Consider the following 24265-nt stretch of genomic DNA (forward strand, 5'->3'; position numbering starts at 1 on the left):
AGCGGTAAGTCATGCACTCAACATGTCTTTCTTCTGTCGTCTCCCCCCTTTTTGTGGTCTCCCTGTTCTCGTGTGCATCAGCATCATCAGGTGGAGGTACAGTGGCACCGGAGCACGAGAGAGCTGCATCCCACATGGCCATGGAGGGCACACGAGACTCGGAATACACCAGTGGGACGGAGTGCGAGGGGAGCTTCACGGCGGTCACAGGATCGGCAACCAGCGACATGGACTCGTCCTCCGATGGGAGCTCCCTTGTGGTGGCGGCAAAATCTGTGCCCCCCACTTCTACAGGTACAGCCGCCACCCCCCTACCAGCACCTCCCTCCCAGCAGCCCCTCGGCCTTCGCCCCGTGCCCGCTCACCCAGGAGGGTGGGCATCACCTTCGCCCCAGGCGCCTCAGCCCCTGTCACCTCTGCTTCCCTCAGTGAGGAGGCCATTGACCTCCTCAGGTCACTCACTGTTGGGTAGTCTACCATTTTGAATGCCATCCAGGGTGTAGAAAGGGAATTGCAACACACAAATGCATTCCTGGAGGGCATTCATTCTGGTCAGGCTGCCCTTCATCGAATCCTGCAAACTCTGGCCTCAGCACTGACGGCAGCCATTGTCCCTGTCTCTAGCCTCCCCCCTCCAACTTCCTCCACCCAGACCCAATCCCCTGTACCCCAGCCTATCCCAAGCACACCATCAGACCAGCCTGCACAAACGTCAACACACAAGGGAAGCTCTGGCAAACATAAGCACCACACATCCCACAGGCACTCACGCAAGCATCACACACATACAGACACAGCAACATCCACTGCCTCCACTGTGTCCCCCTCGTCGTCGTCTCCTTCCTCCCTCCCAGTCTCGTCTACACTCTCACCTGCATGCACTACCACTACAGCCACTACGTCCCGCACTAGCACACCCACCACTACACCCCGCTCACGTGCACTCACCACCCCCACTACCATTTACACGTCCCCTGTGTCCTCTCCCAGTGTGTCTGTGACGCCCCTCCCAAAGTACACAAATGCAGGGACACACCCACCCAACAGCCATCCACATCACAACAGCCTCCAGCGCATGCACCTTCACCCAAAGTCACCAAACGTATACCTCCTACAACCACTACCTCTTCCTCCACTCCCACACCCCCTCCAGTTACCCGTCCCAGTGTTCCTAAGAAACTTTTCCTGACCAAGCTTGACCTCTTTCCCATTCCCCCCTCTAATTCATAGGTCCCGTACTAGCACCTCAGCCAAAAAATCTCCGGGACCAGTGATGCCTGTTGTTACAGGTATGTGGAGTGCACCGGGCACCAGGGCAGCCAGTGTGACACAGAGCCACAGCACAGCCAGCCCCCCCCATGTGAAGCACCAGAAGTTGGACAGTGCCCAGCGGGAGAGGGTGAAGACTCCAGCCAGCAAAGCCGCTCACAAGATCCCGGGGGGAGTGTCGACTCAGCTGTGACTCCTCCCAAGGTGGGGAAGGGGCAGAAGAAAACACCAAAGTCTGGGAGGAGCAGCACGGCGGAGAAGACCGCCATCATCCCGCTGGCCAGGAGGCCACAGCCAGCCCAATCGTCACTGGCCAGGAGGCCAGAGTCAGTGCCCAGGAGGGCAGCCCGATCGTCACTGGCCAGGAGGCCACCGCCAGAGTCAGTGCCCAGGAGGCCACCGCCAGCTATAGCCCAGCTGCGCAGGAGGGCCCCGGCATCCACAGCCGAGCTGCGCAATGAAGGACCGCCAGCCCCAGCCAAGCTGGGCAATGAAGGACCGCCATGGCAAGCACCGCTGAACAGGGTAAGCACAGCTGAACAGGTCAGAAACTGCAAACTCAAGCACCGCTGAACAGGGCAAAGACCGCCATGGCAAGCACCGCTGAACAGGGCAAGCACTGCTGAACAGGTCAGAAACTGCAAACTCATGCACCGCTGAACAGGGCAAAGACCGCCATGGCAAGCACCGCTGAACAGGGCAAGCACCGCTGAACAGGTCAGAAACTGCAAACTCATGCACCGCTGAACAGGGCAAAGACCCCCATGGCAAGCACCGCTGAACAGGGCACGCACCGCTGAACAGGTCAGAGACAGCAAACTCAAGCACCGCTGAACAGGGCAAAGGCTGCCATGGCAACAACCGCTGAACAGGGCAAAGACTGCCAACTCAAGCCCCGCTAGCCCATGGGCGGCTGGGACAGTAATGCAACTGGGACCGTCACGGGGTGAGTGATGCACTCTGGGCACCAGTCACCCTCCAGAACCAGTGGAGACATGCATCCACTACCTCTGTCCTTCACAGGATGAAGCACTCTGGGCACCAGTCCCCCTCCAGAACCAGTGGAGATATGCATCCACTACCTCTGTCCTTCACAGGATGAAGCACTCTGGGCACCAGTCCTCCTCCAGAACCAGTGAAGACATGCATCCACTACCTCAGTCCTTGGAAGGATGAAGCACTCTGGGCACCAGTCCCCCTCCAGAACCAGTGGAGACTGTTATCCACTTGAGAGACTGTGGCTTTGCACTCCCCAGGATGGTACAGTGGGCAAACCACCCACTGTAGAGACTTGAGAGACTGTGGCTTTGCACTCCCCAGGATGGTACAGTGGTCAAACCACCCACTGTAGAGACTTGAGAGACTGTGGCTTTGCACTCCCAGGATGAAGCAGTGGGCAAACCATCCACTGTAGAGACTTGAGATACTGTGGCTTTGCACTCCCTAGGATAAAACAGTGGGCAAACCACCCACTGTAGAGACTTGAGAGACTGTGGCTTTGCACTGCCCAGGACAAAACAGTGGGCAAACCACCCACTTGAGAGACTTGAGAGACTGTGGCTTTGCACTCCCCAGGATAAAACAGTGGGCAAACCACCCACTTGAGAGACTTGTCAGACTGTGGCTTTGCACTTCCCAGGATAAAACAGTGGGAAAACACCCACTTGAGAGACTTGTGAGACTGTGGCTTTGCACTCCCCAGGATAAAGCAGTGGGCAAACCACCCACTGTAGAGACTTGAGAGACTGTGGCTTTGCACTCCCCAGGATACATAAATGGGCATGGAACCCCCTTGTGGATCTGGCGTGGTGCACTCATCCGGCTAAGGTGCCCCCCTTCCCTTCCCCCTGAGGCACCTGTTGTATTTCTATCTGATGCCCCAGCAGTGTTCTCTCCGTTTTGATCAGGTATCTAGTGTGGGCCTCGCCCATGCATTTTGGGCCCAGTGGTCCACGGACAATGAATGGTGCATTACCTGCACTACTAATCGTGGTGTATATTTTGTTTCATGTGTAGATATATATATATATATGGATTTATTTGGTTACTGTATTTTGATATATTACAATGGTTCCACTCATTTCCTTTTGTCTTTGCATTCTTCCGGGGCGGGGGGGTTGGGGGTTGTTACTGTAATGTTTGGATATGCATTGGTGTGTGTGTTATAGTAAGTGAGGGTGGGGGTGGGGGTGTTGTGTGTGTGTGTCCCTGTCTTTTGCCTCCCCCTCCCCTATGTCGTAGGTGCAGTACTCTCCGTTGTCTTCGCCGCCAGCGTTGATGATCGTCGTATAGGAGCTGGAAGACTAGTGCAGGGAGAATATGGAGTTCCGGCTCCATGGTGTCGTCGTTCCTCGTGGAGTGTGTAGAGGTGAGCGTTTTCCCTTTGAAATTCCTGTTTCTGCAGTGTTTTTATCCATGGTGAATCCGCCCTGGAAAAGGTGGTGGATTCGTAGGTTGTGATACTGTGGGCGGTACTTTGTCTTCCGCCTGTCTGTTGGCGGTGACCGCCGCGCTGTTTGTTTGTACCACCGTGGCGGTCGGAGTGATAAAGTGGCTGTCTTTATTGCCGGTTTCCGCCACGGTCATAATTCCCATTTCTTTTCCGCCGGCCTGTTGGCGGTCTTACCGCCGCTTCAACACCATCCGTCAGGGTTGTAATGACCACCTATGTGTCATAGCCAGTGCACGTCGTAAGCTAATGGCAGTCCCAAATGTAACAGACCAGTTTAATCCTACAACTCAATGTCTAACCCTACCCACACTGTCAATAATAAAGACCAATATAATGTGACCAATAGCTTAATACCTGATTGAAAACAATGTTGCAACTGAAATGATAACTTATTACATCCCTCATCATGCAGGTCAAAAGATACTGTTCTTTTAGTGCCAGAAAGAACACATCAAGGCTAATAATGTTAGACACTGGAAGTGCTGACACTTCACCCCCACTTGTGTGCAGATTTAAAAGTTGAATATTGAAGTATTAAGAGGGTCTGAAAAGAAAGTTATTGGTAAATAATCACAAGACAACCTATTAGGAAATCTGTAGGAAACAGAAGGTTGCAATAGTCTTTGTTAGCACATAGTTGAAAAGAACAGTCTGCAAAGAAAGTTGTTGATAAATAATCGCAAGTAAGCTCAATAAGGAACTCCCAGTAAAGGAACATTGCTATATTCTTTTGTTAGCGTATGATTGACCATACATAACACATCGTTGAACATCATGGTGGACAGAGATCTGCATCATTAAACCTTCCTATGTCCAGAGAAAGTATTGAATTTCATGATCAATGTTGAGACCTCGTTTGTCTGTGTGAAATTGCATAAACCAACGTGCTTCCCTCTGATGTAGTTTCAATTTCCGGTTTCCACCCCTAACATCATTCTTGACCAAATGGATCCCATGAAAACTAAAACATAAGTATGTGTCCTAAACTACACATTCTCTAGCATGTAACACTAATGGGTATTTAGCATATTGTTGCTTTAAGGCTCTTAAGTGTTCAGCCAACATGTTCTCTAGGTGGCCTAATAGAGCTTCCCACATATACCTTATTACCCTTACACATAACTGAATAAATTACATACCGGGTGCCACAATCCATATGGGTATGTATTGTATATTCACATAAGCTGTGATACATGAACTTGGTTGTTCCATCTATAGCCCATCTACACTGGGAAGAGTGGCTGCATTTAAAACATCCTTTAGTCAATCGTGTTAACCAAGGTACTTGTCTCTTGGGTGTGGGGTAGCTAGGACTGATAATGTTCCGCAGTGTCTTCCCTTTTGATATGTAACACTTGGATGTTTAGCCAAAAATGGCTGAAGGTCTCTGTCCTTAATTAACAGATCCCAAAATTCTTGTAAGATTTTAAACATCTTATTAGGCATAGGATAAAACTAGCAACCAATGTGATAAAATTATAATGTTTGTGGTTCAGTTTTCTATCCACAAGTGTACTTTTGCGGTGTCAATGATGCAGGCTCCTTTGCTTGGCTTCTTCATCACAACCTTATTATATCCATGTATTAAGAATCTTTGCTCTATATTGCTTAATGTCTGTTTGAATGTTGCTTCCATCTCGCCCCCAGCATTTCCCCATAGGGGATAAAATTGATTTGTGATTTGGGATGTTCACTTGATGCGTGTAGAAGGGTATTACCAGCTATCTTTTTCCTATACATTTTGCTATGTGAAGACCATTCCTGATATATAATTGTAAATCCAAGAACACACTTTTCTCATCACTATATTCATATGTGAATGATAAATTGTATTCATTTGACTTAAGTTATTATTTTATAAAAAGGTCAAGTCACTCACAATAGCCAGTCGAAATCATAAAGCAATCATCACTGTAACGTCCCCAGTAAAAAATATTATGAGCCCCAGATGTGCACCTCCTCAAGTCACCACATAAAGCAATTCGAACAAGAGAGCGTAAATCTAGAACTCATTGATAACCTACGAAACAGTTTTTACCATGTTCCATTGATTAGATAAATATTGTTTTCTAGAATTCATCGTGACATAGTAAGAAGCATTTCAGTATGTTCGGAAAGTTCAATGGGCCTTCCGTTAAACAAATGCCATACTGCATTAATGTGGTATTCATGTATAATGCTACTATATAATGATAAAGTGTCCATAGTAAAAAACAACATGCCATAGTCCCATATTACATCATGTACCAGGTTCAGATTATGCTTTATGTTATGTATGTAGGATGGTAATTTGGAAACTAAGGAAGGTAAAATAAATCTTCAAATTCAGATATTCTCTTTGTTGGTCCACCAATGGCAGAAATACTTGGTCCGCTGGGAGGAAAAGGCAAATTTGTATGTATTTTTGGCGGTGTATACATGCATGGATATCTCGGGTGATGTGAAAACATGCAGTAGTATTCATCAAAATTGAGCAATCCTGAATCATTCTAGTATTTCAATTTAGTATTCCCCAATTTAGACACTTCAAACATAGAATTGTAACTAAGTTCTAGGTAACATCAGACGTTACACAGTTGACTAAGAATCTCATTGTCATATTCTTCCTTATTCATAATTACTTTGTTTCCCCCCCGTCTGCCTCTCTGATAACAATATATACACAGATTACGGGCATGTATATCACTGCATGGACCACAGAAAATAAGTGTACCAGATGGCTCCATGTTCCCAAGGTCATAGAGCTCCACTCCTGAGGTTCACTCTAACCAGAGAATGCATCGTGGGAGTTGTAGTACTGATGCACTTCCTTTGAGTCAATTAAACTACACATCTTAAAATAAATATTTGTTAAACAAAGCCAAGCAGTGGATCATTACACCCTCGGTGACCCAAAGTCTTCTGCTAACCTTAATCGTAAGGCACTCTGGTTTCCACCATCACACGCTGCATACTAGCAGCCCAAAGTGCCCTTTGCTGCCAGGCTGCCAGTGAAGTTTTCCATCACCCAATAATAGTGTTTCCATGGCAAGGTTGAGTGGACATCAATCCAAGGCTTACTTTAACCCCTTCTGTGCCCAGGACGTAAGGGTTACGTCCTGAGGCACAGTGCTGCTGTGCCCAGGACGTAACTATTACGTCCTGGGCACAGAGCTCAGAGGGGTTCCCCCCTACCCCCCCAAGGCAGGGATGGTAGGGGAAGCCCTCCCCCTTCCACCCCCAACCTCCCCTCACCCCCCGGGACGTCAGCGCGTGATCGCGCACTGATTGTCACAGGGCCTCCTCCCATCGCGCTGGAAGCGTCGGAAGAGAAATGCAAAGCATTTCTATTCGGATCACGTGGGGGAGGCCGAGAGAGGCTTCAAGGGGAAGGAAAGTTATTTCCTTCCCTCTGAAGTCTCTCTCTGCATTTCAAAAGCCGGATTGCAAAGCAATCCGGCTTTTGAAACGCCCACTAGACACCAGGGATTTATTTTTTTTAATGAAACTGGCGTGAGGGAGCAATCCCTTGGGCAAGGGTCGCTCTCAGGGGGAGCATTTTTTAAGGCCATTTCTGCCCGGGGGGGGGGGGGGGGTGGGCAGAAAGCTCTAGGCACTGGGCAAAAAAAAAAGAAATTGTTTTGTTTTTGTTTTCTTTTTTCTTTTAGAGGTGGGGAGCGACCCCTTAGTCAAGGGTCACTCCCATAGGGGGTAAACTATATTTAGGCCATTTCTGCCCCCCATGGAGGCAGATTGGCCAAATTTTTATGAGGCCAATCTGCCCCCAAGGGGGACAGAAACCACTAGACACCAGGGAGTTTTTTTTTTTGGTTCGTGAATTTCACGTAAGGGGAGCGACCCCTTAGGCAAGGGTTGTTCCCCTGGGGGGCAAATTTATTTTAGGCCATTTCTGCCCCCCAGGGGGGCAGATCAGCCTATTTTAATTAGGCCGATCTGCCCCCAAGGGGGGCAGAAACCACTAGGCTCCGGGGATTTTTTGTTGTTGTTTTACAGATGGGGAGCGACCCCTTAGGCAAGGGTCGCTCCCCTGGAGGGGCAAATTGTATTTAGGCCATTTCTGCCTGCTTTGGGGGCAGATCAGCCGATTTTAGGTCAATCTGCCCCCAAGGGGGGCAGAAACCACTAGGCACCAGGGATCTTTTTTTTTGCGCCGTCTTGCAAGGGGAGCGACCCCGTAGGCAAGGGTCGCTCCCTGGGGGGGTTGGGGGACAAATTTATTTTAGGCCATTTCTGCCCCCCTGGGGCAGATCAGCCTATTGTTATTAGGCCAATCTGCCCCCGGCGGGGGGGGCAGAAACCTCTAGGTGCCAGGGCTAATTGTTTTTTTTTTTTTTTTTTTGGTTTGTTTGTTTTTTTAGAGATGGGGAGCGACCCCTTAGGCAAGGGTCGCTCCCCTGGAGGGGCAAATTGTATTTAGGCCATTTCCTCCCGGTTTGGGGGCAGATCGGCTGATTTTAGGTCAATCTGTCCCCAAGGGGGGGCAGAAACCAGTAGGCACCAGGGATTTTTTTTTTTGTGCCGTCATGCAAGGGGAGCGACCCCGTAGGCAAGGGTCGCTCCCCGGGAGGGGTTGGGGGGCAAATTTATTTTAGGCCATTTCTGCCCCACCTGGGGCCGGCTGAGCTAGAGGCCAAAATCCACAGGTAGGCACTTTGCAAAAAACACCTCTGTTTTCTGTGAAAAAATGTGATGTGTCAATGTTGTGTTTTGAGCCATTTCCTTTATTGGGCGCTAGGCCTACCCACACAAGTGAGGTATCATTTTTATCGGGACACTTGGGGAAACATAGAATAGCAAAACAAGTGTTATTGCCCTCTGTCTTTCTCTACATTTTTTCCTTCCAAATATAAGAGAGTGTGTAAAAAAGACGTCTATTTGAGAAATGCCCTGTAATTCACATGCTAGTATGGGCACCCCGGAATTCAGAGATGTTGAAATAACCACTGCTCCTCAACACCTTATCTTGTGCCCATTTTGGAAATACAAAGGTTTTCATGATAGCTATTTTTTACTCCTTATATTTCAGCAAATTAATTGCTGTATACCCGGTATAGAATGAAAACCCACTGCAGGGTGCAGGTTATTTATTGTCTCTGGGTACCTAGAGTTCTTGATTAACCTACAAGCCCTACAGTATATATCCCCGCTACCAGAAGCGCCCAGCAGACGTAACAGTATATTGCTTTAAAAAATCTGACAGTGCAGGAAAAAGTTACAGAGTAGAAAGTAGAGAAAAACTTCAGTTTTTTTCAACTCAATTTCAATATTTTTTTTTCCAGTTGTTATTTTCTGTAGGAAACCCTTGGAGGATCTACACAAATTACCCTTTGCTGAATTCTGAATTTTTTCTACTTTTCAGAAATGTTTCGGTTTCTGGGATCCAGCATTGATTTCATGCCCATTTCTGTCACTGACTGGAAGGAGGCTGAAAGAACAAAAAATTTTAAAAATGCGGTATGTCCCAGTAAAATGCCAAAATTGTGTTGAAAAGTTAGGTTTTCTGATTCAAGTCTGCCTGTTCCTGTAAGCTGGGGAGCTGGTGATTTTAGCACCACAAACCCTTTGTTGATGCCATTTTCAGGGAAAAAAACACAAGTCTTCTGCAGCCCCTTTTTCCCATTTTTTTGAAAAAAACGAAATTTTCACTGTATTTTGGCTAATTTCTTGGCCTCCTCGTGGGGAACCCACAAAGTCTGGGTACCTCTAGAATCCCTAGAATGTTGGAAAAAAAGGACGCAAATTTGGCATGGGTAGCTTATGTGAACAAAAAGTTATGAGGGCCTAAGCGCGAACTGCCCCAAATAGCCAAAAAAAGGCTCGGCACAGGAGGGGGAAAAGGCCTGGCAGCGAAGGGGTTAATGAGTTGATAACCATTGGTGAAATGTCTCAGTACAGTTGACTGTAGCGTACTGTCACGTGTAGACTTTTGGCGCTATTGAAAAAAGGTCAAAGGTAAAGGGCATCAGATGCACTAGTTCTTCTGTCCCTACCACAGAGCCTTGCTAAAACTAGATCTTGAATCACAGATATTCTGCAGTTGACAAACAAGCCTTTTCAGTAACATTTGCCAGCAGAGGGAGGCTAGTTGGTTTTAGCATTAAAGGAGGACACGTCCATGAAGCGTAGGTTGAACAGTCAAACACCAATTGTTGAATATTTGTTCTTGAACAGGGTTGGCATGTCACTCCATGTAAGGAAGATACCATATAACCACTTGTGTGCTTTCATTTGAGTTGTGCCTGCTTAATTAATAGAATTGACACAGCAAGTCCTGGAAACTCGACTGAACTCGCTACACAATGTCCTCATACAATGTACGCACAGATTTATGTCATGCAAAGTGGCACACATTGGTACAAAGTCTTGCTAAAGTAATTGCTTTTCAGGGCAGATTGTTTTGCACTGGAGAGTAGTCCATAAAGTAAAGCAAAAGGTGCTTTGCACTACTTTGTATTGAGGGGTGCCATGAGTGGTACATGGGCATTTCCACAGGCTATCACCAATGGTTTTTGACCCAAAACCCTGTCTACTAAAATTGATACAATTAAGGGCTTCTGGCAAAAATATAACACCTCCTTGATTTTGGTGTTAATGAGAAGAAATATTATTATTTCCCCTACTTTTGCACACATTGCATGTCTGCTGCACTGACCAGCAATCACCCAAAGAACACAAAGTTTTAAAGTTAGCATAAGCATAGTATTTTGTACTGGAATGGTAAACTTCTAGTAACACAACCTATGCCAGACTATGGTGCAGAGGTGTGTGTGACATGATAAAAGTGACACTGCCTAAACACTGAGGCATGCAAATAAAAAATGCAAATCTTTTGAAAAGAAAATTATGGGTGTCACCTCGAAGACAGATGTACCTACAAGAGGCATAGTAACCCTCTGACATGAAGATATATTTTAAACACTTAAGGAAGACTTCAGACGAGAAAAAATGAATAAAGAATGGAAAGGTAAAAAGCATGGTGCAGTAAAGTATTGGCTCACCAGATGTGGCACCACCAGCTGTGGAACTCAAGGGCACTGCTTGTTGGGCAGAACTACTGGCTTTTAAGTACATATTCACCCTATGATCAAGCAAAATACCACAACTCACAGTGCAGGAGGGGTAATGGCCAAAGTGGGCTCACCCCTTGCCCTGGCTGTGTGCTGTGGAGGGTGCGTTACACATGTGGATGACAGCTGAACAGAAGAGTCGGGGAAGATGGCTAACTCAAAGACTCTGTATGTATGTATGTATGTGTGCATCGTTGTTTTAGGGTCTGTCAAGTTTTGATTTTACTCATGGTATATATAGCATATATTTTGTATGGGGCCTTTCAGAGTGTCTTCTACGTCCATTTGCCTGTTGGTGTGTCAGGCACACTGTTCATCCTCATAATACAGTATACAGCCTGGGGATTTTTTTGTCCTTCCAGTTTTTGCCTTTTTTCTTGGCCCTGATTCTGGGTGGTCTGAGGCTTCCGCTCCATCCAGTCTGGGATGGTTCAGAGCCGAACCTTTGCCTCGTTTGAACATTTGCTGCTCCTTCCCGAGTTTCTGATCTTCATTGTTTTATCTTTCCCGTGATGGATTCTGAGAAGTGTTGGTCTCCTCCCGCATATCGGAAACGGGCAGGCTGGCACTGTCGCTGCTGGGAACAGCCGCCCTGAGGCGCCGATGCAAACAGGGCGAGAGCTCGGACTTTGCCCGCCCTTGAGGCACAAGTGGTAGATAAAAATGTATCCGGTCACTGGAGCCTCGAACCCACCACAACAGGAATAACGTTTGTTAATCTTCACAAAAGGTAAATCAGCATTAGATGTATGCACGTCCTAACATACAACACGAGCCGCATGTGATCCACTGCTCAATCCCCCCCCCCCCCCCCCCCCCCCCCCCGACGCCTCTGCAAGTCAAACAATCATAACTGATACCAACACCGAGTTACATTGGTTGGAAAAATGAAGTCTAAGGATGGCCCTGGCCTGCTGCATTGTGGAGCACCAGTTAACATCATAGAAGAGTCTTGCTATGGACACTTGTATTTCTAATTCTGGCAATTGAAAAAGAGGAGGTTTTTCTAACCTGAGCATTAGATTGCAGTATGCACAGAAAATGTCCAGCTACCTACCCATGCGGCTATTGTCACAGTAAGATATGTTTACTTTGCATCCACTGCACACGCAGCTTTCTTTTACTTTGGAAATGAAAAGTTTATCAGTACAGAGACTGATGGCCTCACCCTATCGGCCCTATAATCCTGACAGGTGGTAACAATACTTCTGTGCCATCAGGGTAATGAGTACCGCACGAATACTACTCAGTGATATTGTAAACAGTAGGCAAAGTCTCATGGAGGGATACCAGGGAAAAACATTCGGAATTCACATGGTAAATCCGGGTCCCACGTCTTATTTCCAAACTCATGTGATCCCAGTTGTGCTCCCCAAACCCAGAATTATCGGTTCACCAGCTCGTGCACATTTCTGAGTGCGAAAGGAATACCGAAGATTTTTTCAAGCCACTTGTAATGAGTGCCTAAGTCTGAGTAACATAAGCAGTTACTGTCATTGAACAAACACCCGAGGTTTAGCTTGACTATTTGTCTAAACAATCCTAGGAAGCTCCAGAAAGATGGACTTGTTGTAGGACGTACTAACTGCTCCTGAACTTGGCGTACAATGCACAGTGCAGTTAAAAATGGTCTGTTACAAACGAGTGACCACTGCCTTAAAATAAATAACTAAAGTGTGTGTACAGCCCCCATAAGAAAAATACAACGTTAAAATATAGTGAGTGTGTTGTCCCCCAGAACTATTGCCGCCTATCCCTGTGGCTGTGAAGTCTAATCTCTTTCTGATTTCAAAAACAAAAGAGTTGGCATGTTCATGAAATGTGAAGCTAGCAAAGTTTTGAAAGGAATGAATGTGAGAAAATGCAATCCTGTGGCACAGAGTGAATTTTCCTGCTGCCACGCAGGGAGGGGACTTGCACTTGGCTGCCCCACAAAACTTGTTTAGGCGAGTCACTAATGACACTGGTACTTCCCTAGAATGAAGATAAAGGTATATCAACAGGGCCAAAGAAAGACCTAAGGCCTGATATGTTGTCCATTATAGATGAGACAGCAGAATGCAAGAACTTGGTCAATGTTAATTATGCATCATATGGTAAACTTTGGGAACTTGGAACTTTTACGAGAAGTACAGAGATCCCTGAATTCACCAAACTACACAACCTAAACAACAATTCACCCATGTGTACATGTGACCAAAGCCTCAGATGCCTGCCATCTTGAAATTGGCAATTTATCCCTGCCAAGGAAGGTTGCACACACCTTGAGATTATTACAGACATGTTGACATGCTTACAGTGAGCCATTGTGTGTCACACTTCTGATATGCATTGGTTTTGTCAATATACTAGCTGATTGGCCATTGAAACAAATGTAGCTCTTTTTTGTAGCCTTTTTTTAATATATTTTATTAAACATTTTAACTGCTCAACACAGTTTCAATACATCATAGCTCATTTCATCAATATAGCACATAGCAATAGGCAAGAGAGTCTGACAGTGAGGGATAGTAACATGCGCAGTGGTGTAGTTGTTGATACGCACACGTTCTTAGTGCTCAGGATTGCTGTGCTGTCTAATGCACTGTATGAGAGTAGTCAGATTTTTATAAAAGAAAGAAAATAACGAGGAAGAGATGTACAATTCTAACAAAGGAAGGGGAGAACAACTTGGTGACCACAGAGGTGGAAAAGAGTGTCCTTGACCAAGCGTGTGCTAGGCATAGGCCACATGTGTGGTTTGCTTTCGGGCAAAGGTGAAAACGGTTCTCAGGCATCCATTAGCAGGATTAGTTATATTCAAGAAATAATGAGTAACATATAGCCCAAGAGGAACTAGACAAGGTGAATGGAGAAACATTAATGCTAAAGGGCCCTTTAATTGACATGGTAGCCGACGATCACTGCTTGCCAGAAGGGCGTCATGGGGAAGAGCATTGCTTCATGGTTTGCCAGTAATGCATGAGTGCGGCTTTACAGTTGATACCTGTCATCCTTGGTGTTAGATACAAAAAGAGTTGTTAGCTCATCCCATTAAAGGCTTCAGGAGCAATTGTGGATGCCTTTAGCCTTTACCATCTGTTGCCATCCCTCACTGGCTTCCCAAAGGCACATTTGGGCACATTTGGCTATTAAAAGGGGTTGATCCAGGAAATGGACCAAACCATAATGCTTTTTCTAGCGTTTAAATAACCCTAATGTGCAGATGTCCCAGCTTTGCAGGTTATTGCCCAAAAGTGGGAGTGTGCAATATATGTCCAAAACATGTGCGGTAGGTCCACGTCTTGTTCTCTATAATGTGTGTGTGTGTGTGTGTGTGTCTCTCCACAGATGCTCTGTACAGTAACCGACTGCCCACTCCCATGATGTAAATGTATTGTAGTATTTCTTGGCTGGGTGGTTCCCTCAATGAACATGTCATAAAGTGTGTAGTGTGTGGAGCAGCACTTTGAATGCCTGTAATTGGGCTTAGGGTAGTTGTGGTGTGTGCTGAGTGCCTCCAAGGGTAACAGTTGTCTGTTCTGAAATATGTCTCCTATGGATTCTAACCCCGCCTTAGAACACCACCGTACAAGAAAAAGACTATAGGTGGTACATCCTTTTCCATTCAAGCACCCAAACTAGGGAATTAATTTCCCCCAAATATCCACGGATAACTATCTTGTCTTCAGAAGACTACTCAAGAGCTGGTTATTTCCTTCATGACCACCATATTCAAACAACAATGGACTGCATATACCTGTGTTGATAAATATTTTTATTCTGAATATTTGTATATTCTAGATATGTATAGTTCTTTAGGAAATATGTATTGCTACTATATCATAACAATACATTAAATTAAACACATGCTCTTTAAACCAGTTTAACAAATGTATATTTTCTCATGATTAAATATGTACAGGTATGTGAAAATATATATACATATGTGTGTATAAGTGTGTGTATAAATAAAAATAAATAAAATGAAATCTATAAATAAAATTAAAATAATAAATAAGTAAATTAAAGTAAAAAATAATAATAATAATGAATAAATAAATTTAAGAAAAATTAAATAATAATTAAAAAAGCATATAGATATATAGATATATATAGATAGATATAGATATATATATAAAATTATAAATAAATGATGATAATATACATTTTATTTCTTGTAAGCTTTACTTTGTCTACCCATCACCACATGACATCTATCTATCAATCTCTCCTCCATCCTCACTTTGACTCATCCCCAACCCATTCTACTACTTTTATCTCCAAAAATAACTCTGCCTAAGCTCTTCTCTCCTCTTCCACATCTAGCTCACCAAATCCTCAGTTTACTACCATGATCTCCCAAACAACCCTACTAAATTATCTCCCTTATTTATCTCACCTTTGACTCATCCAAAACCCCTCCTGCTAAAATGATCCTAACCCTTTCCACAGACTCTTCCCTCCTCCATCTCTCCTTTACTCATCCCAAGCCTCATCCTATTACTATAAACTCCCAATTAACACTTCTGGATTCTCCCCTCCTCTATCCCTCCATTACTCTAATCAATCCAACTAATACACTCAATTATCCTCTGCCTAAATTAACTCATAAAAATACTAAAACTGAACTCATATTTCCCTCTACTAATCAACCATTAATTCCTCTTGGGTTCCGGAGTAGCATGCTACTCACCGAAAAGCGCATCGATGCATTGTCAGGGGTAGTAAGCGCTATATAAATGCTATTACAATACAATACAATGGGTGTGACCATTTCAGTCATTATTTAACTTCACTGTGAGTAATGGAATTCTGCTCTTTCACAAAGAGCACATCAGTACCATGTACTTCTATGGGAATTAAGGTTTTTAAGACCAAAACATATTTGTATTTACTTGCTTTTATACTGGTGAGGAACTGGCATCTCCCCCAAAAAGAAATTTTTCGAAAAAAACATAGCAATTGAAGCACTGACAAAACCAAAAGGCTGGCAAGCAATACCAGAGTTTCTGGTTTTGACAATGCTGGTTTGTTTTAAGACTGGCTTCTGAGACAGCCGTAGCATTCTCACCAGGTTATCACAACAGCATGCAGTATGGAGCAGCGGGTGAGGCCAGCTTTGCCCACTGGATCCATTCTCTTTGAGTGACTGCATCTTGTTCACATCCACTTCAAAATACTGTATTTCACATCAATGATCAATCTGGTTCTAAGTGCTAAGTTTGTTTTTTCAAGTGTTTTGAGGACAGTGTAGCATTTTAGCTGCCAATGGTATGACTGTCTATGGTGTGAGTGCTTGGTTAGCTGGTGATGTATTCTTGTCTCCTTCACAAATAATAACAGTAATAAAATGCATGCCACAGCTGAAAAGGCTTATATTTAAAAAGTTACAGCCACATTAGGGACTGTTTTTAAATAAAAAAATGTTTAGTGCAAGAATATGGTGAAAATGTTTAGGTGGCCATATTTTATTTTTTCCTCTTTGTTTCACATTATTGCTAATAAAAGGGCAAATCTATTGCCTTTACCAATGATTACCTATTACATGATGCTGGTGCAATAGTAAACGCTGTTTGCAGAGCTGTGTCGCATTTCAAAACTGCAGCTCTGGACACTGGATTGAATAAATTGGCAGTGGAGGGTGCATAATTGTTTTTTTGCTATCAATATACATTATCTGGAAGGTTGTTATTTAATGTCACACAGATCAATGCAAGTCAATGATTGGTGCAGCGGTGTAACACAGGCCCCTGCAGTCCCTACAGCATAGGAGGAACCTTCTACCTAGAAAAGACAGTTGTTGGGATACTTATCAGGAAATATATGTTCTAGGATACATATGGAATATAGATCTACATTGAATGATGGGAGGGGCTTGCATGTGTGTATAAACGTGTCTGTGTATGCACGTGCATGCACGTGTGATTGTGCATGTGCATACACATGTGCACTTGTATGCATATGTATGTGGGTGCATGTGGGTGCCTGCATGTGTGTGTGTTGGTGTGTTTTGGGTCTCTAGGGTGGGTTGATAATGCATTTGTGGTGACTGAGACAGGGCTACATAGGTCTGAACCTGATTTTACATTAACCTCTCCTTCTGCTCCTGATAATTGGTATTACATTATTTGATAATCTTGAGGCTATTTCTGCTATTATTTATCTATTCAGCTACAAAATTCTCCTTGATTTTCCATGCTATATTTCTGTGAAATTATTCACTTACTCCAAACGCCAGATCCCACAACAGCCAGGACTAGTAGGACCATTAGGACTGCCAGCAAGAGAATCCATGGAGCAGGTCTGTGGAAACAGGGTCCCTGTAGGTCAGCTGCAAAATTAAATGAGGAAATATTCCATTAAGAATCCACAGGGATGCACAATTACAACCATTATGGTTACATACTCAGAGAATAAAGATCTGGAGAACTCCAGGTACAGTCAGAGATGTTGGAAAGCTCACCGGTTTATCACACATGTATTACCACTTACCCTTATCTGCCCAGTTGCCAATGAAGGCCAATTCCGCACTACCAAATACGTCTTAAAATTAGTTTATGCTCATGTATTTCACAGGTCTAAAGAAACTATACTCAAAGGAACTGCAGGAACCATGTATTCTTCATTCCATTGACCCAGGTTCTAATCTAAGCGAATGTGAACATTTTTCTCAGGATACGCAGAAAAATACATTAATATGCCAATTGATATCTACCAAATGGTCCATCAAGACTCTACATTTCTTGGCCAGTTTTGAGACCAGAAACAATACTTAGACCTTACTTCTGGGTTGGATGGTACTATTTGGGCAAATTGGCATATATAACCAAAACAGCATTGCAAGTTGTGTGTATCACGCTTTCACTCCACAAAGTTCGACAAGTAATGCAGTCAGCCTTTGCCTGGGAAACAATTTCAAGAGCTCTCTAATCACAGGGTAAATAAAATAATTATTGATGTAGTTTTGCACATTTTTGTTAGTGAGTGTTTTGGCAGTAAACCTTTTGTACTTTAAACTTCCTTCTCTGTGCATCTGTGTATTCTGTTCTGATTGTCATTTGAATAGATACCAGCCTTGTGTTAACATGGTAGAAACCATAAAGGAGTTCACTAAAGCCAATTTTCCTAGATTTTCAATTGATAAAGGTGCAAAAAAGTAACACAATCATTTGACCTTCTCAGCTTGTCATCTGTTGGGTTTAGAACACTGAGCTGTTTTTTTTAGCTTTGGGCAGATATATTATTATGTGTTTCTACTGTTCGGATGGCCCTCTACTGTGGGTTTGGGCATTACCAATATTGGAACAGTGAAGGGTGTTTTCATTGAGACACACCCACGGAGCAGAAAGTGATAGTATGATCTGCAATTACATCATTAAAATAATAATGTGCAGTCAGCTTGCACTAGGGCAATATAGTGCCTGCAGTGACAGCACCTGAGTTATTATTTACACCAGCAGCCTTAGACTGCGACATAACAGAATGGCCAGGAGGCAGAAGGAATAGTGTTCACCTAAACTACGTCGGTGATCTGCAGTGCTGCTCTTACGTATGTGCCAAAACTTGGACTTCTCAGCTGGTTTTCAGGATCCCCTTGGTGGCTGGCCCACTTATGGAGTTTGACCCTGACTCATGGTGGCAGTCCTAGCGGTCGCCCTATGGAAGGCCAATGACAGAAGACAACATGGGTGACTTGCCAAGTGCATGCTTGAGCACGGCCCTGCTGTGAGGCATTTATCTATGCTGCACTTCACGTCCTCCTTGCAGCTGGCACCATGAAAGGAACAACACCCTGCTCATGTCAGTTCCAGGTGGTATAATAAACTGGAAGACATCAGCTAGCCCTCTTGACATGAGAACTCACTAGCCTTGCTCAGCAAAACAGTGCTCACGTCTTAGAGGCCACCATTGCAGACCTCTGACTCTGGCAAACTCAGTGCCTGATTATGACCTTGGCGGAGGGGATTACTCTATCCCAAATGTGATGGATTTCCCATCCACCAAAAGTTTCATAGGATATAATGAAACTTGTAGTGCGGCGGGCTGGATACCTGTCAAATTTAGGATGGAGTAATCCCCACCGCCAAGTTCATAATCAGGAGCTCAGACTGTGAACACTTGCGGGCCACACCTACCATAGCCATGCTGCTGGTGCAGTGCCTTCCCAGGGATGGTAGCTGCCATATCAATTGTGAAAGACCACACTTTTGTAGGGATGAGGCCAGAGCTCATTCCAAAGGCTCACAAAGGATAGGTTTATCCACTGGTGCTTGGCATCCATCCCAGCCTTTGAGCCATTTATCTTGACTGGGCCACATCTGCACCGACCCCAAGATGGAAACTGTAGTTCAAGCGATTAGAGATGTACTTTGCAGCCATAGCAATTGAAGACTGGAAGAAGCCCATGTTGCTTTACCTAGCAGATGAGAAAATCTCCTACAGCTCTAGAAAGGTTGCAGAGGACAGACCACCTTTCACATTTGCTACATTAAATATATCCCTTAACAACTATTTTATACCGATGGCCAACCCTGATAACAAGTGCTTTCTACTGCGACTTGCCAAATCAGAACACAATGAATGATTGGGTTCTTTTTACACACATGCACACACAGAAAAAAATATAACTCAGTGAAATGGCCAGGACATGTACTCACCCAGACTAGATGGGCAAAATAAGAGCCCAGTTCATACAGGGCTGTGCATCAGGAAAAATAAATGTACAAATACTACTATACACAGGAAAATCCATGATGGACATCCTTACATTAGGACACTCCAAAGAACTCTTCAAAGTCATGGCTACCCATATGGAAGCAGCACTGCAGAAGTTGATTTAGACATAACCAATCAACCAAGTGTCTATGGGGCTTGCAACAGGAAAAAGTGAAAAACAAAAGGTACAGCCACCCCGCCGGTCATGCAGATGTTGCAACATTCGCTTCCTACACACGGGAGAGCCCTGGATGGGCAAGAAGGGTTTATTGTACAGTAAACTGAATCACTACACCAAGATGTCTCTGATGTCACAGATCAACACAAAGAAGGCAGTGAGTGCATTAGAACCCACACCCGACACACCAGAACATGATAACATGAATGACGATGGGCTAGAAGACACTCTTATATATCGTTTAGACTGTAAAGCTGTTCTACACTCAGTGAGGACCACCCTGGAATGTCAGGTGTAAGTGAAGGGCAGATCCTACCAGCTGTTATTGATACTGAGGTGTCTATCAACATTGTGGCACAGGAAGTGTTTGAGATTATAGAAAAAAGCCAAAATTCTGGGCAATCCTTGTGTGAGGTATTCAAATGGCAACATTGAACACCTTGTGCTAGCAGGTTTGTTTGCAGCAGACATCAGCCATGAGGGGCACTCTACTACTTCCAAAATACATGGCCTCAAAGAAAACTAGGGCATGGTGCTTTGTGGTCAGACTGCAAAAACAATAAACAGTTTGTGCTGAACAGATCCATGTTAGGAAAGGCTTGAGGTTGGAAGTATCCCAAACACTGTTTCATGGAATATGATGCTTGAAAGATATGATGTATGGATTCACATAAACTGGTCTATTCAGCCAATAGCACTACATCATCACCAGCGGCCTTCCAACTCATGCCCAAAGGGGAGAAGGAGTTGAAGTTGAAGCCAGGTGACAACATTAAACAGGTGAGAGATCCCACTCTGTGAGTGCCCCCAATTGTGGTGACTCAAAAACAGAAGCAGCCAGGTGTAGTAAGGATGTGTGTATATTTGCCTCCCTAACGCAGCCATCAAGAGGGAGAGACCCTAACAGTTAATGACATCTTGAGTGAGTTCACAAGTTACTGTTGGTTTTAGAAGATGGACCTCAGGTCAGAGTATCATCAACTCATGCCAGCTGCAGAGTTGCAATACTTAAATGCATTCTCAACTCAATTTGGTCTCCCATGTTACAGGCGCCTCACTTTGGCGTATCCAGTGGTTCAGAATTGTTTCAAGACACCATGGGGCATATTTAAGAAAAGTGGTGCTGCACCCAGTGAAGCACCCCTTTTCTTTTGCCCCTCAGCGCCTCTCTAATGCCACCATGTGTGTGCCGTATTTAAAATATGGTGCTTCATGGCTGTAGTGAGGGGACTAGCGGCAGAATCACCACCTGCTAATCAGCACATATTTATGATATTTAACTGCTGACATAGTTCAGCCAAATGAGCAGTCATGGCTAAAATCTGTTTACTCCTCTGATCACAAATCTCACACTTGGCAAAGCCAACTCACCATTTCATCCTTTTGGGGTCAATTAATTTAGTACCTTCATATTTGATAATATGAACACATATGGTTGTGGGAGGGGTGGCCCCTCGTCTAGGACATGGAGGTATTATAACCCCCCCCCCCCAGTGAGGCACCAGTGCAAGATACATAATAATATAAGAATTAAGTCCTGCTCGCTCTCGAGGTTAATGTTGTAGGGTGCTGGGGCAGGTTTACAAAGAAGAAAGGGTTGTCCAATCAGGGTGATTGGCATTGCTGTCAAGTTGCATTAGCTGAAGTCAAGTGCCCATGCCTGGCTGGACAGGTTTCTCACTGTGGCCAAGCCAACATGAACACTTCAGTCCTGCTCGCTCCCTAAGTTAATGTTGTAGGCTGCTGGGGCAGGTTTACAAAGAAGAGAGGGTTGGCCAATCAGGGTGATTGGCATTGCTGTCAAGTTGCATAAACTGAAGTCTAGTGCCCATGCCTGGCTGGACAGGTTTCTGACTGTGGCCAAGCCAACATGAGCACTTCAGACCTTGAACTAGCACTTTGTAAGGGAGCAGGGGGACACAGCACACACCCATGTTCTTCTGTGGAGCGATGAACTCACCTGTCCTAACCAATCCTTGCTTTGCTCCAATGCAGATTTAAGTATAAAAAGCATAAGAGAAAAGCTTGGATTGTTTTGGGCGAAGAAGCCCTTCACCAGGGCCACACTTTCAAGGCAACTATGGGAGGGATGATGAAGTACTTGACCAATCACTCTGTGGCTTTATACTTTTTTATTGCATTTCTTCAATGGTGAAATGATAGCATAGCTTTTTTCCCTCATGGCCAACATCAGTGATGGCATTGTGTACAAGGGGAGTGGAGAATATCAGTTGCATGTATCCTGTTTGCAGGCCCATATTCAGAGCACAAGTAAGCCAGCTACATGCCTGTACTGAGTTAATGGTTCTGCAGAGTTCAGGGCTGACTAAAGTGCAGTACCTTGACAGGACCCACGTAAGCCATGCTGAGCAAATGTACCTTAATCCTGATCGCAAACAATGAGATGCAGGTTTTTAGACCAGTGACGCGTTAGTGTTGATCCCGCAGACAAGTAGATGTGTTGGTTTTCTCCATGCAACGATGGCCATGCATTGATTCCGAGTGCGAATCACCTGTCCTGGGATGCATTAGTTCTGAAGCCGATGTGCTGAGTTTCTCCATCCAGTCAAGGGGATGCATTGATCATTCCCCGCAGTTGTGGTGGTGATGCTGCTGTTCTGAAGCAGTGGTTCTGATGGAGTTGCAGGATTCCAAGTGCAATGCACTGGTTCTGTTCCCGCAACAGTGGTGACACATTGATTCTGCTCTAGCAGCAAAGGATGCATTGGTTCCTCTGGAGCAAGCACCTGGGTTCACTTCCATTGAACCAGGCCAGGAGCAGTGTGAAAGACTTTGATGTCCCTCAGTTTTTGAAGAATAGGAGGCTAATCATCTATTCCTTGGAATCACTCCTGGTAAAGCGATGAAAGCCCAGTCAGCGAGAGCAGCAGGCAGTAGAATGCACAGCAAGGGAGCAGTTTTCCAGAGCAGCAATTCAGCAGTGTGGCAGTCCTTAGCATTGCATTTTTCATCATGGCAAGTTGGTTTCCTGTCCTGAAGTGTACTGAGTTGGTAGGGTCAGAGGTCCAGTACTTAAACTCAGTTTTGTTCTTGAAGTGGACATGACTTCAAAGAAGGATCTTTTAAATGCGCACAGATTCTTTCTTTCTGCCGCGAGGAGTATGCAGCCCTGTGTGTGTGGACAGAGCACAGCCTATTCAGGTGTAGGGGTGAGGCTGCGCCTGGCTCCTTCCTCCCTTCTCCTAGGAAGATGCATGAAGTCACACCCAGCCTTCCTTTGTGTGGGCCTGTCGGGAGGGAATATACATAGTGAACTGTCCCCTAGCCCAGTCAGTGATTAGAGACAGGCAGCAGATACCAAATTGGCTAAGAGCAGGAAAATGTCCAACGTTCTAAAAGTGGTATTTTCAGAATGGTACCTACAAATCCAACTTTACAATTAAAGAGGATAGGAGGTATTGTTACCACTCCATAGGTACTAAACATAATAACTCTGTCTTCTGTCAATTATGAATGACATCTTAAAATTTTAATTAGCAATACCTTATAAGGGAGAGGTAGACCTCTCTGTAGTGAAAAACAAGTTTGGGAGTTTTTCACAACCAGGACATGCAAAACTTAAAAGTGCATGTCCTTGCTTTTTAGTTACATGGTGCCCTGTCCTATGGGCTACCATGGCCCTACCTTGAGGGTGACATATGTATTAAAAGAGGAGTTGAAGGCTTGGCAAGGGGTTTTAAATGCCAAGTCGACATGGCAGTGCAAACTGCACACACATGCTCTGCAGTGGCAGGCCTCAGACATGTACAAATGCTACGTGTCTGTGTGGCACAATTAGTGCTGCAGGCTCACTATTAGTATTTTATTTAGAGGCCCTGAGCACCTGCAGTGCACTGTATGAGTGCCTTATAGGTAAATTAAATGTGCCAATTGTGGATATGTCAATCTAATCATATTTTAGGGGTGAAACGCATGCAACTGAGCCCTGGTTGGCAGTGGTAAAGTACTCAGAGTGTCAGTGCCAACAAAAAGAATAGCAAAAATGTGAGGCGAGCATGCAAAAGGTTTGAGGGAAGACTTCGCTAGGGCTGTCAAGTCTAACACACCCTGAGTTACTGTAGCCCTATGAAGTGTTAGGAGATGATAAGCGAAGCACCCCCAAGTGAGTAGCAAACAGGGGAAAATCCCAAAAAGTACAGGAAGAGCACAGACTGCCAAACCTGACCTGAAGATGTAAACCTGTTACATGTCATGGATGCTGTCAGATGGCGGAGGTGGATGAGGCTAAAAGAGGATGAGTTGTGGAGACCAACATACATACTTTTAAGGTAAAACACCTTGGGCCGTATTCCAGAGAGTACACCGGGGTGAAATGGCCATATACGCTTGCTTTGTACGCCCTCAGGGCACTTTGGTATTACAGAAGGGGCCGCAGATGCTTGTGCAGCCCCCTTCTGTAATACTGATATCGCTAGCACACATGTAGTGCCAGCCCTATCTAAAGAGGACGTTGTATGGGGTCCTCACCCCTTGCAAATGAGGGAATCCATTTTCCTCTGCTCTCGCGCCGTATTATGAACAGGGGCTGAGAGGCAGACATGCATTTAGGAGATGCACTGACAGTGCGCCACAAAAAGAGGG

The 24265-nt window shown here is 44.9% G+C and overlaps 1 protein-coding gene across 1 annotated transcript in view; it reads right to left on the reverse strand.

Annotated features, from left to right (window-relative positions):
- The window catches only part of LOC138246797 (killer cell lectin-like receptor subfamily B member 1B allele A), a 204395-nt gene that overhangs the window by 50420 nt on the left and 129710 nt on the right, over positions 1-24265 (reverse strand). The window contains exon 2 of the mRNA XM_069201559.1: positions 16997-17101. Within this exon, the coding sequence (XP_069057660.1) occupies positions 16997-17039 (43 nt within the window). The 5' untranslated portion in view covers positions 17040-17101. The remainder of the gene's footprint in view (positions 1-16996; positions 17102-24265) is intronic.

This window comes from Pleurodeles waltl, chromosome 7, assembly GCF_031143425.1.
Source record: "Pleurodeles waltl isolate 20211129_DDA chromosome 7, aPleWal1.hap1.20221129, whole genome shotgun sequence".
In the NCBI taxonomy this organism is placed as follows: domain Eukaryota; kingdom Metazoa; phylum Chordata; class Amphibia; order Caudata; family Salamandridae; genus Pleurodeles; species Pleurodeles waltl.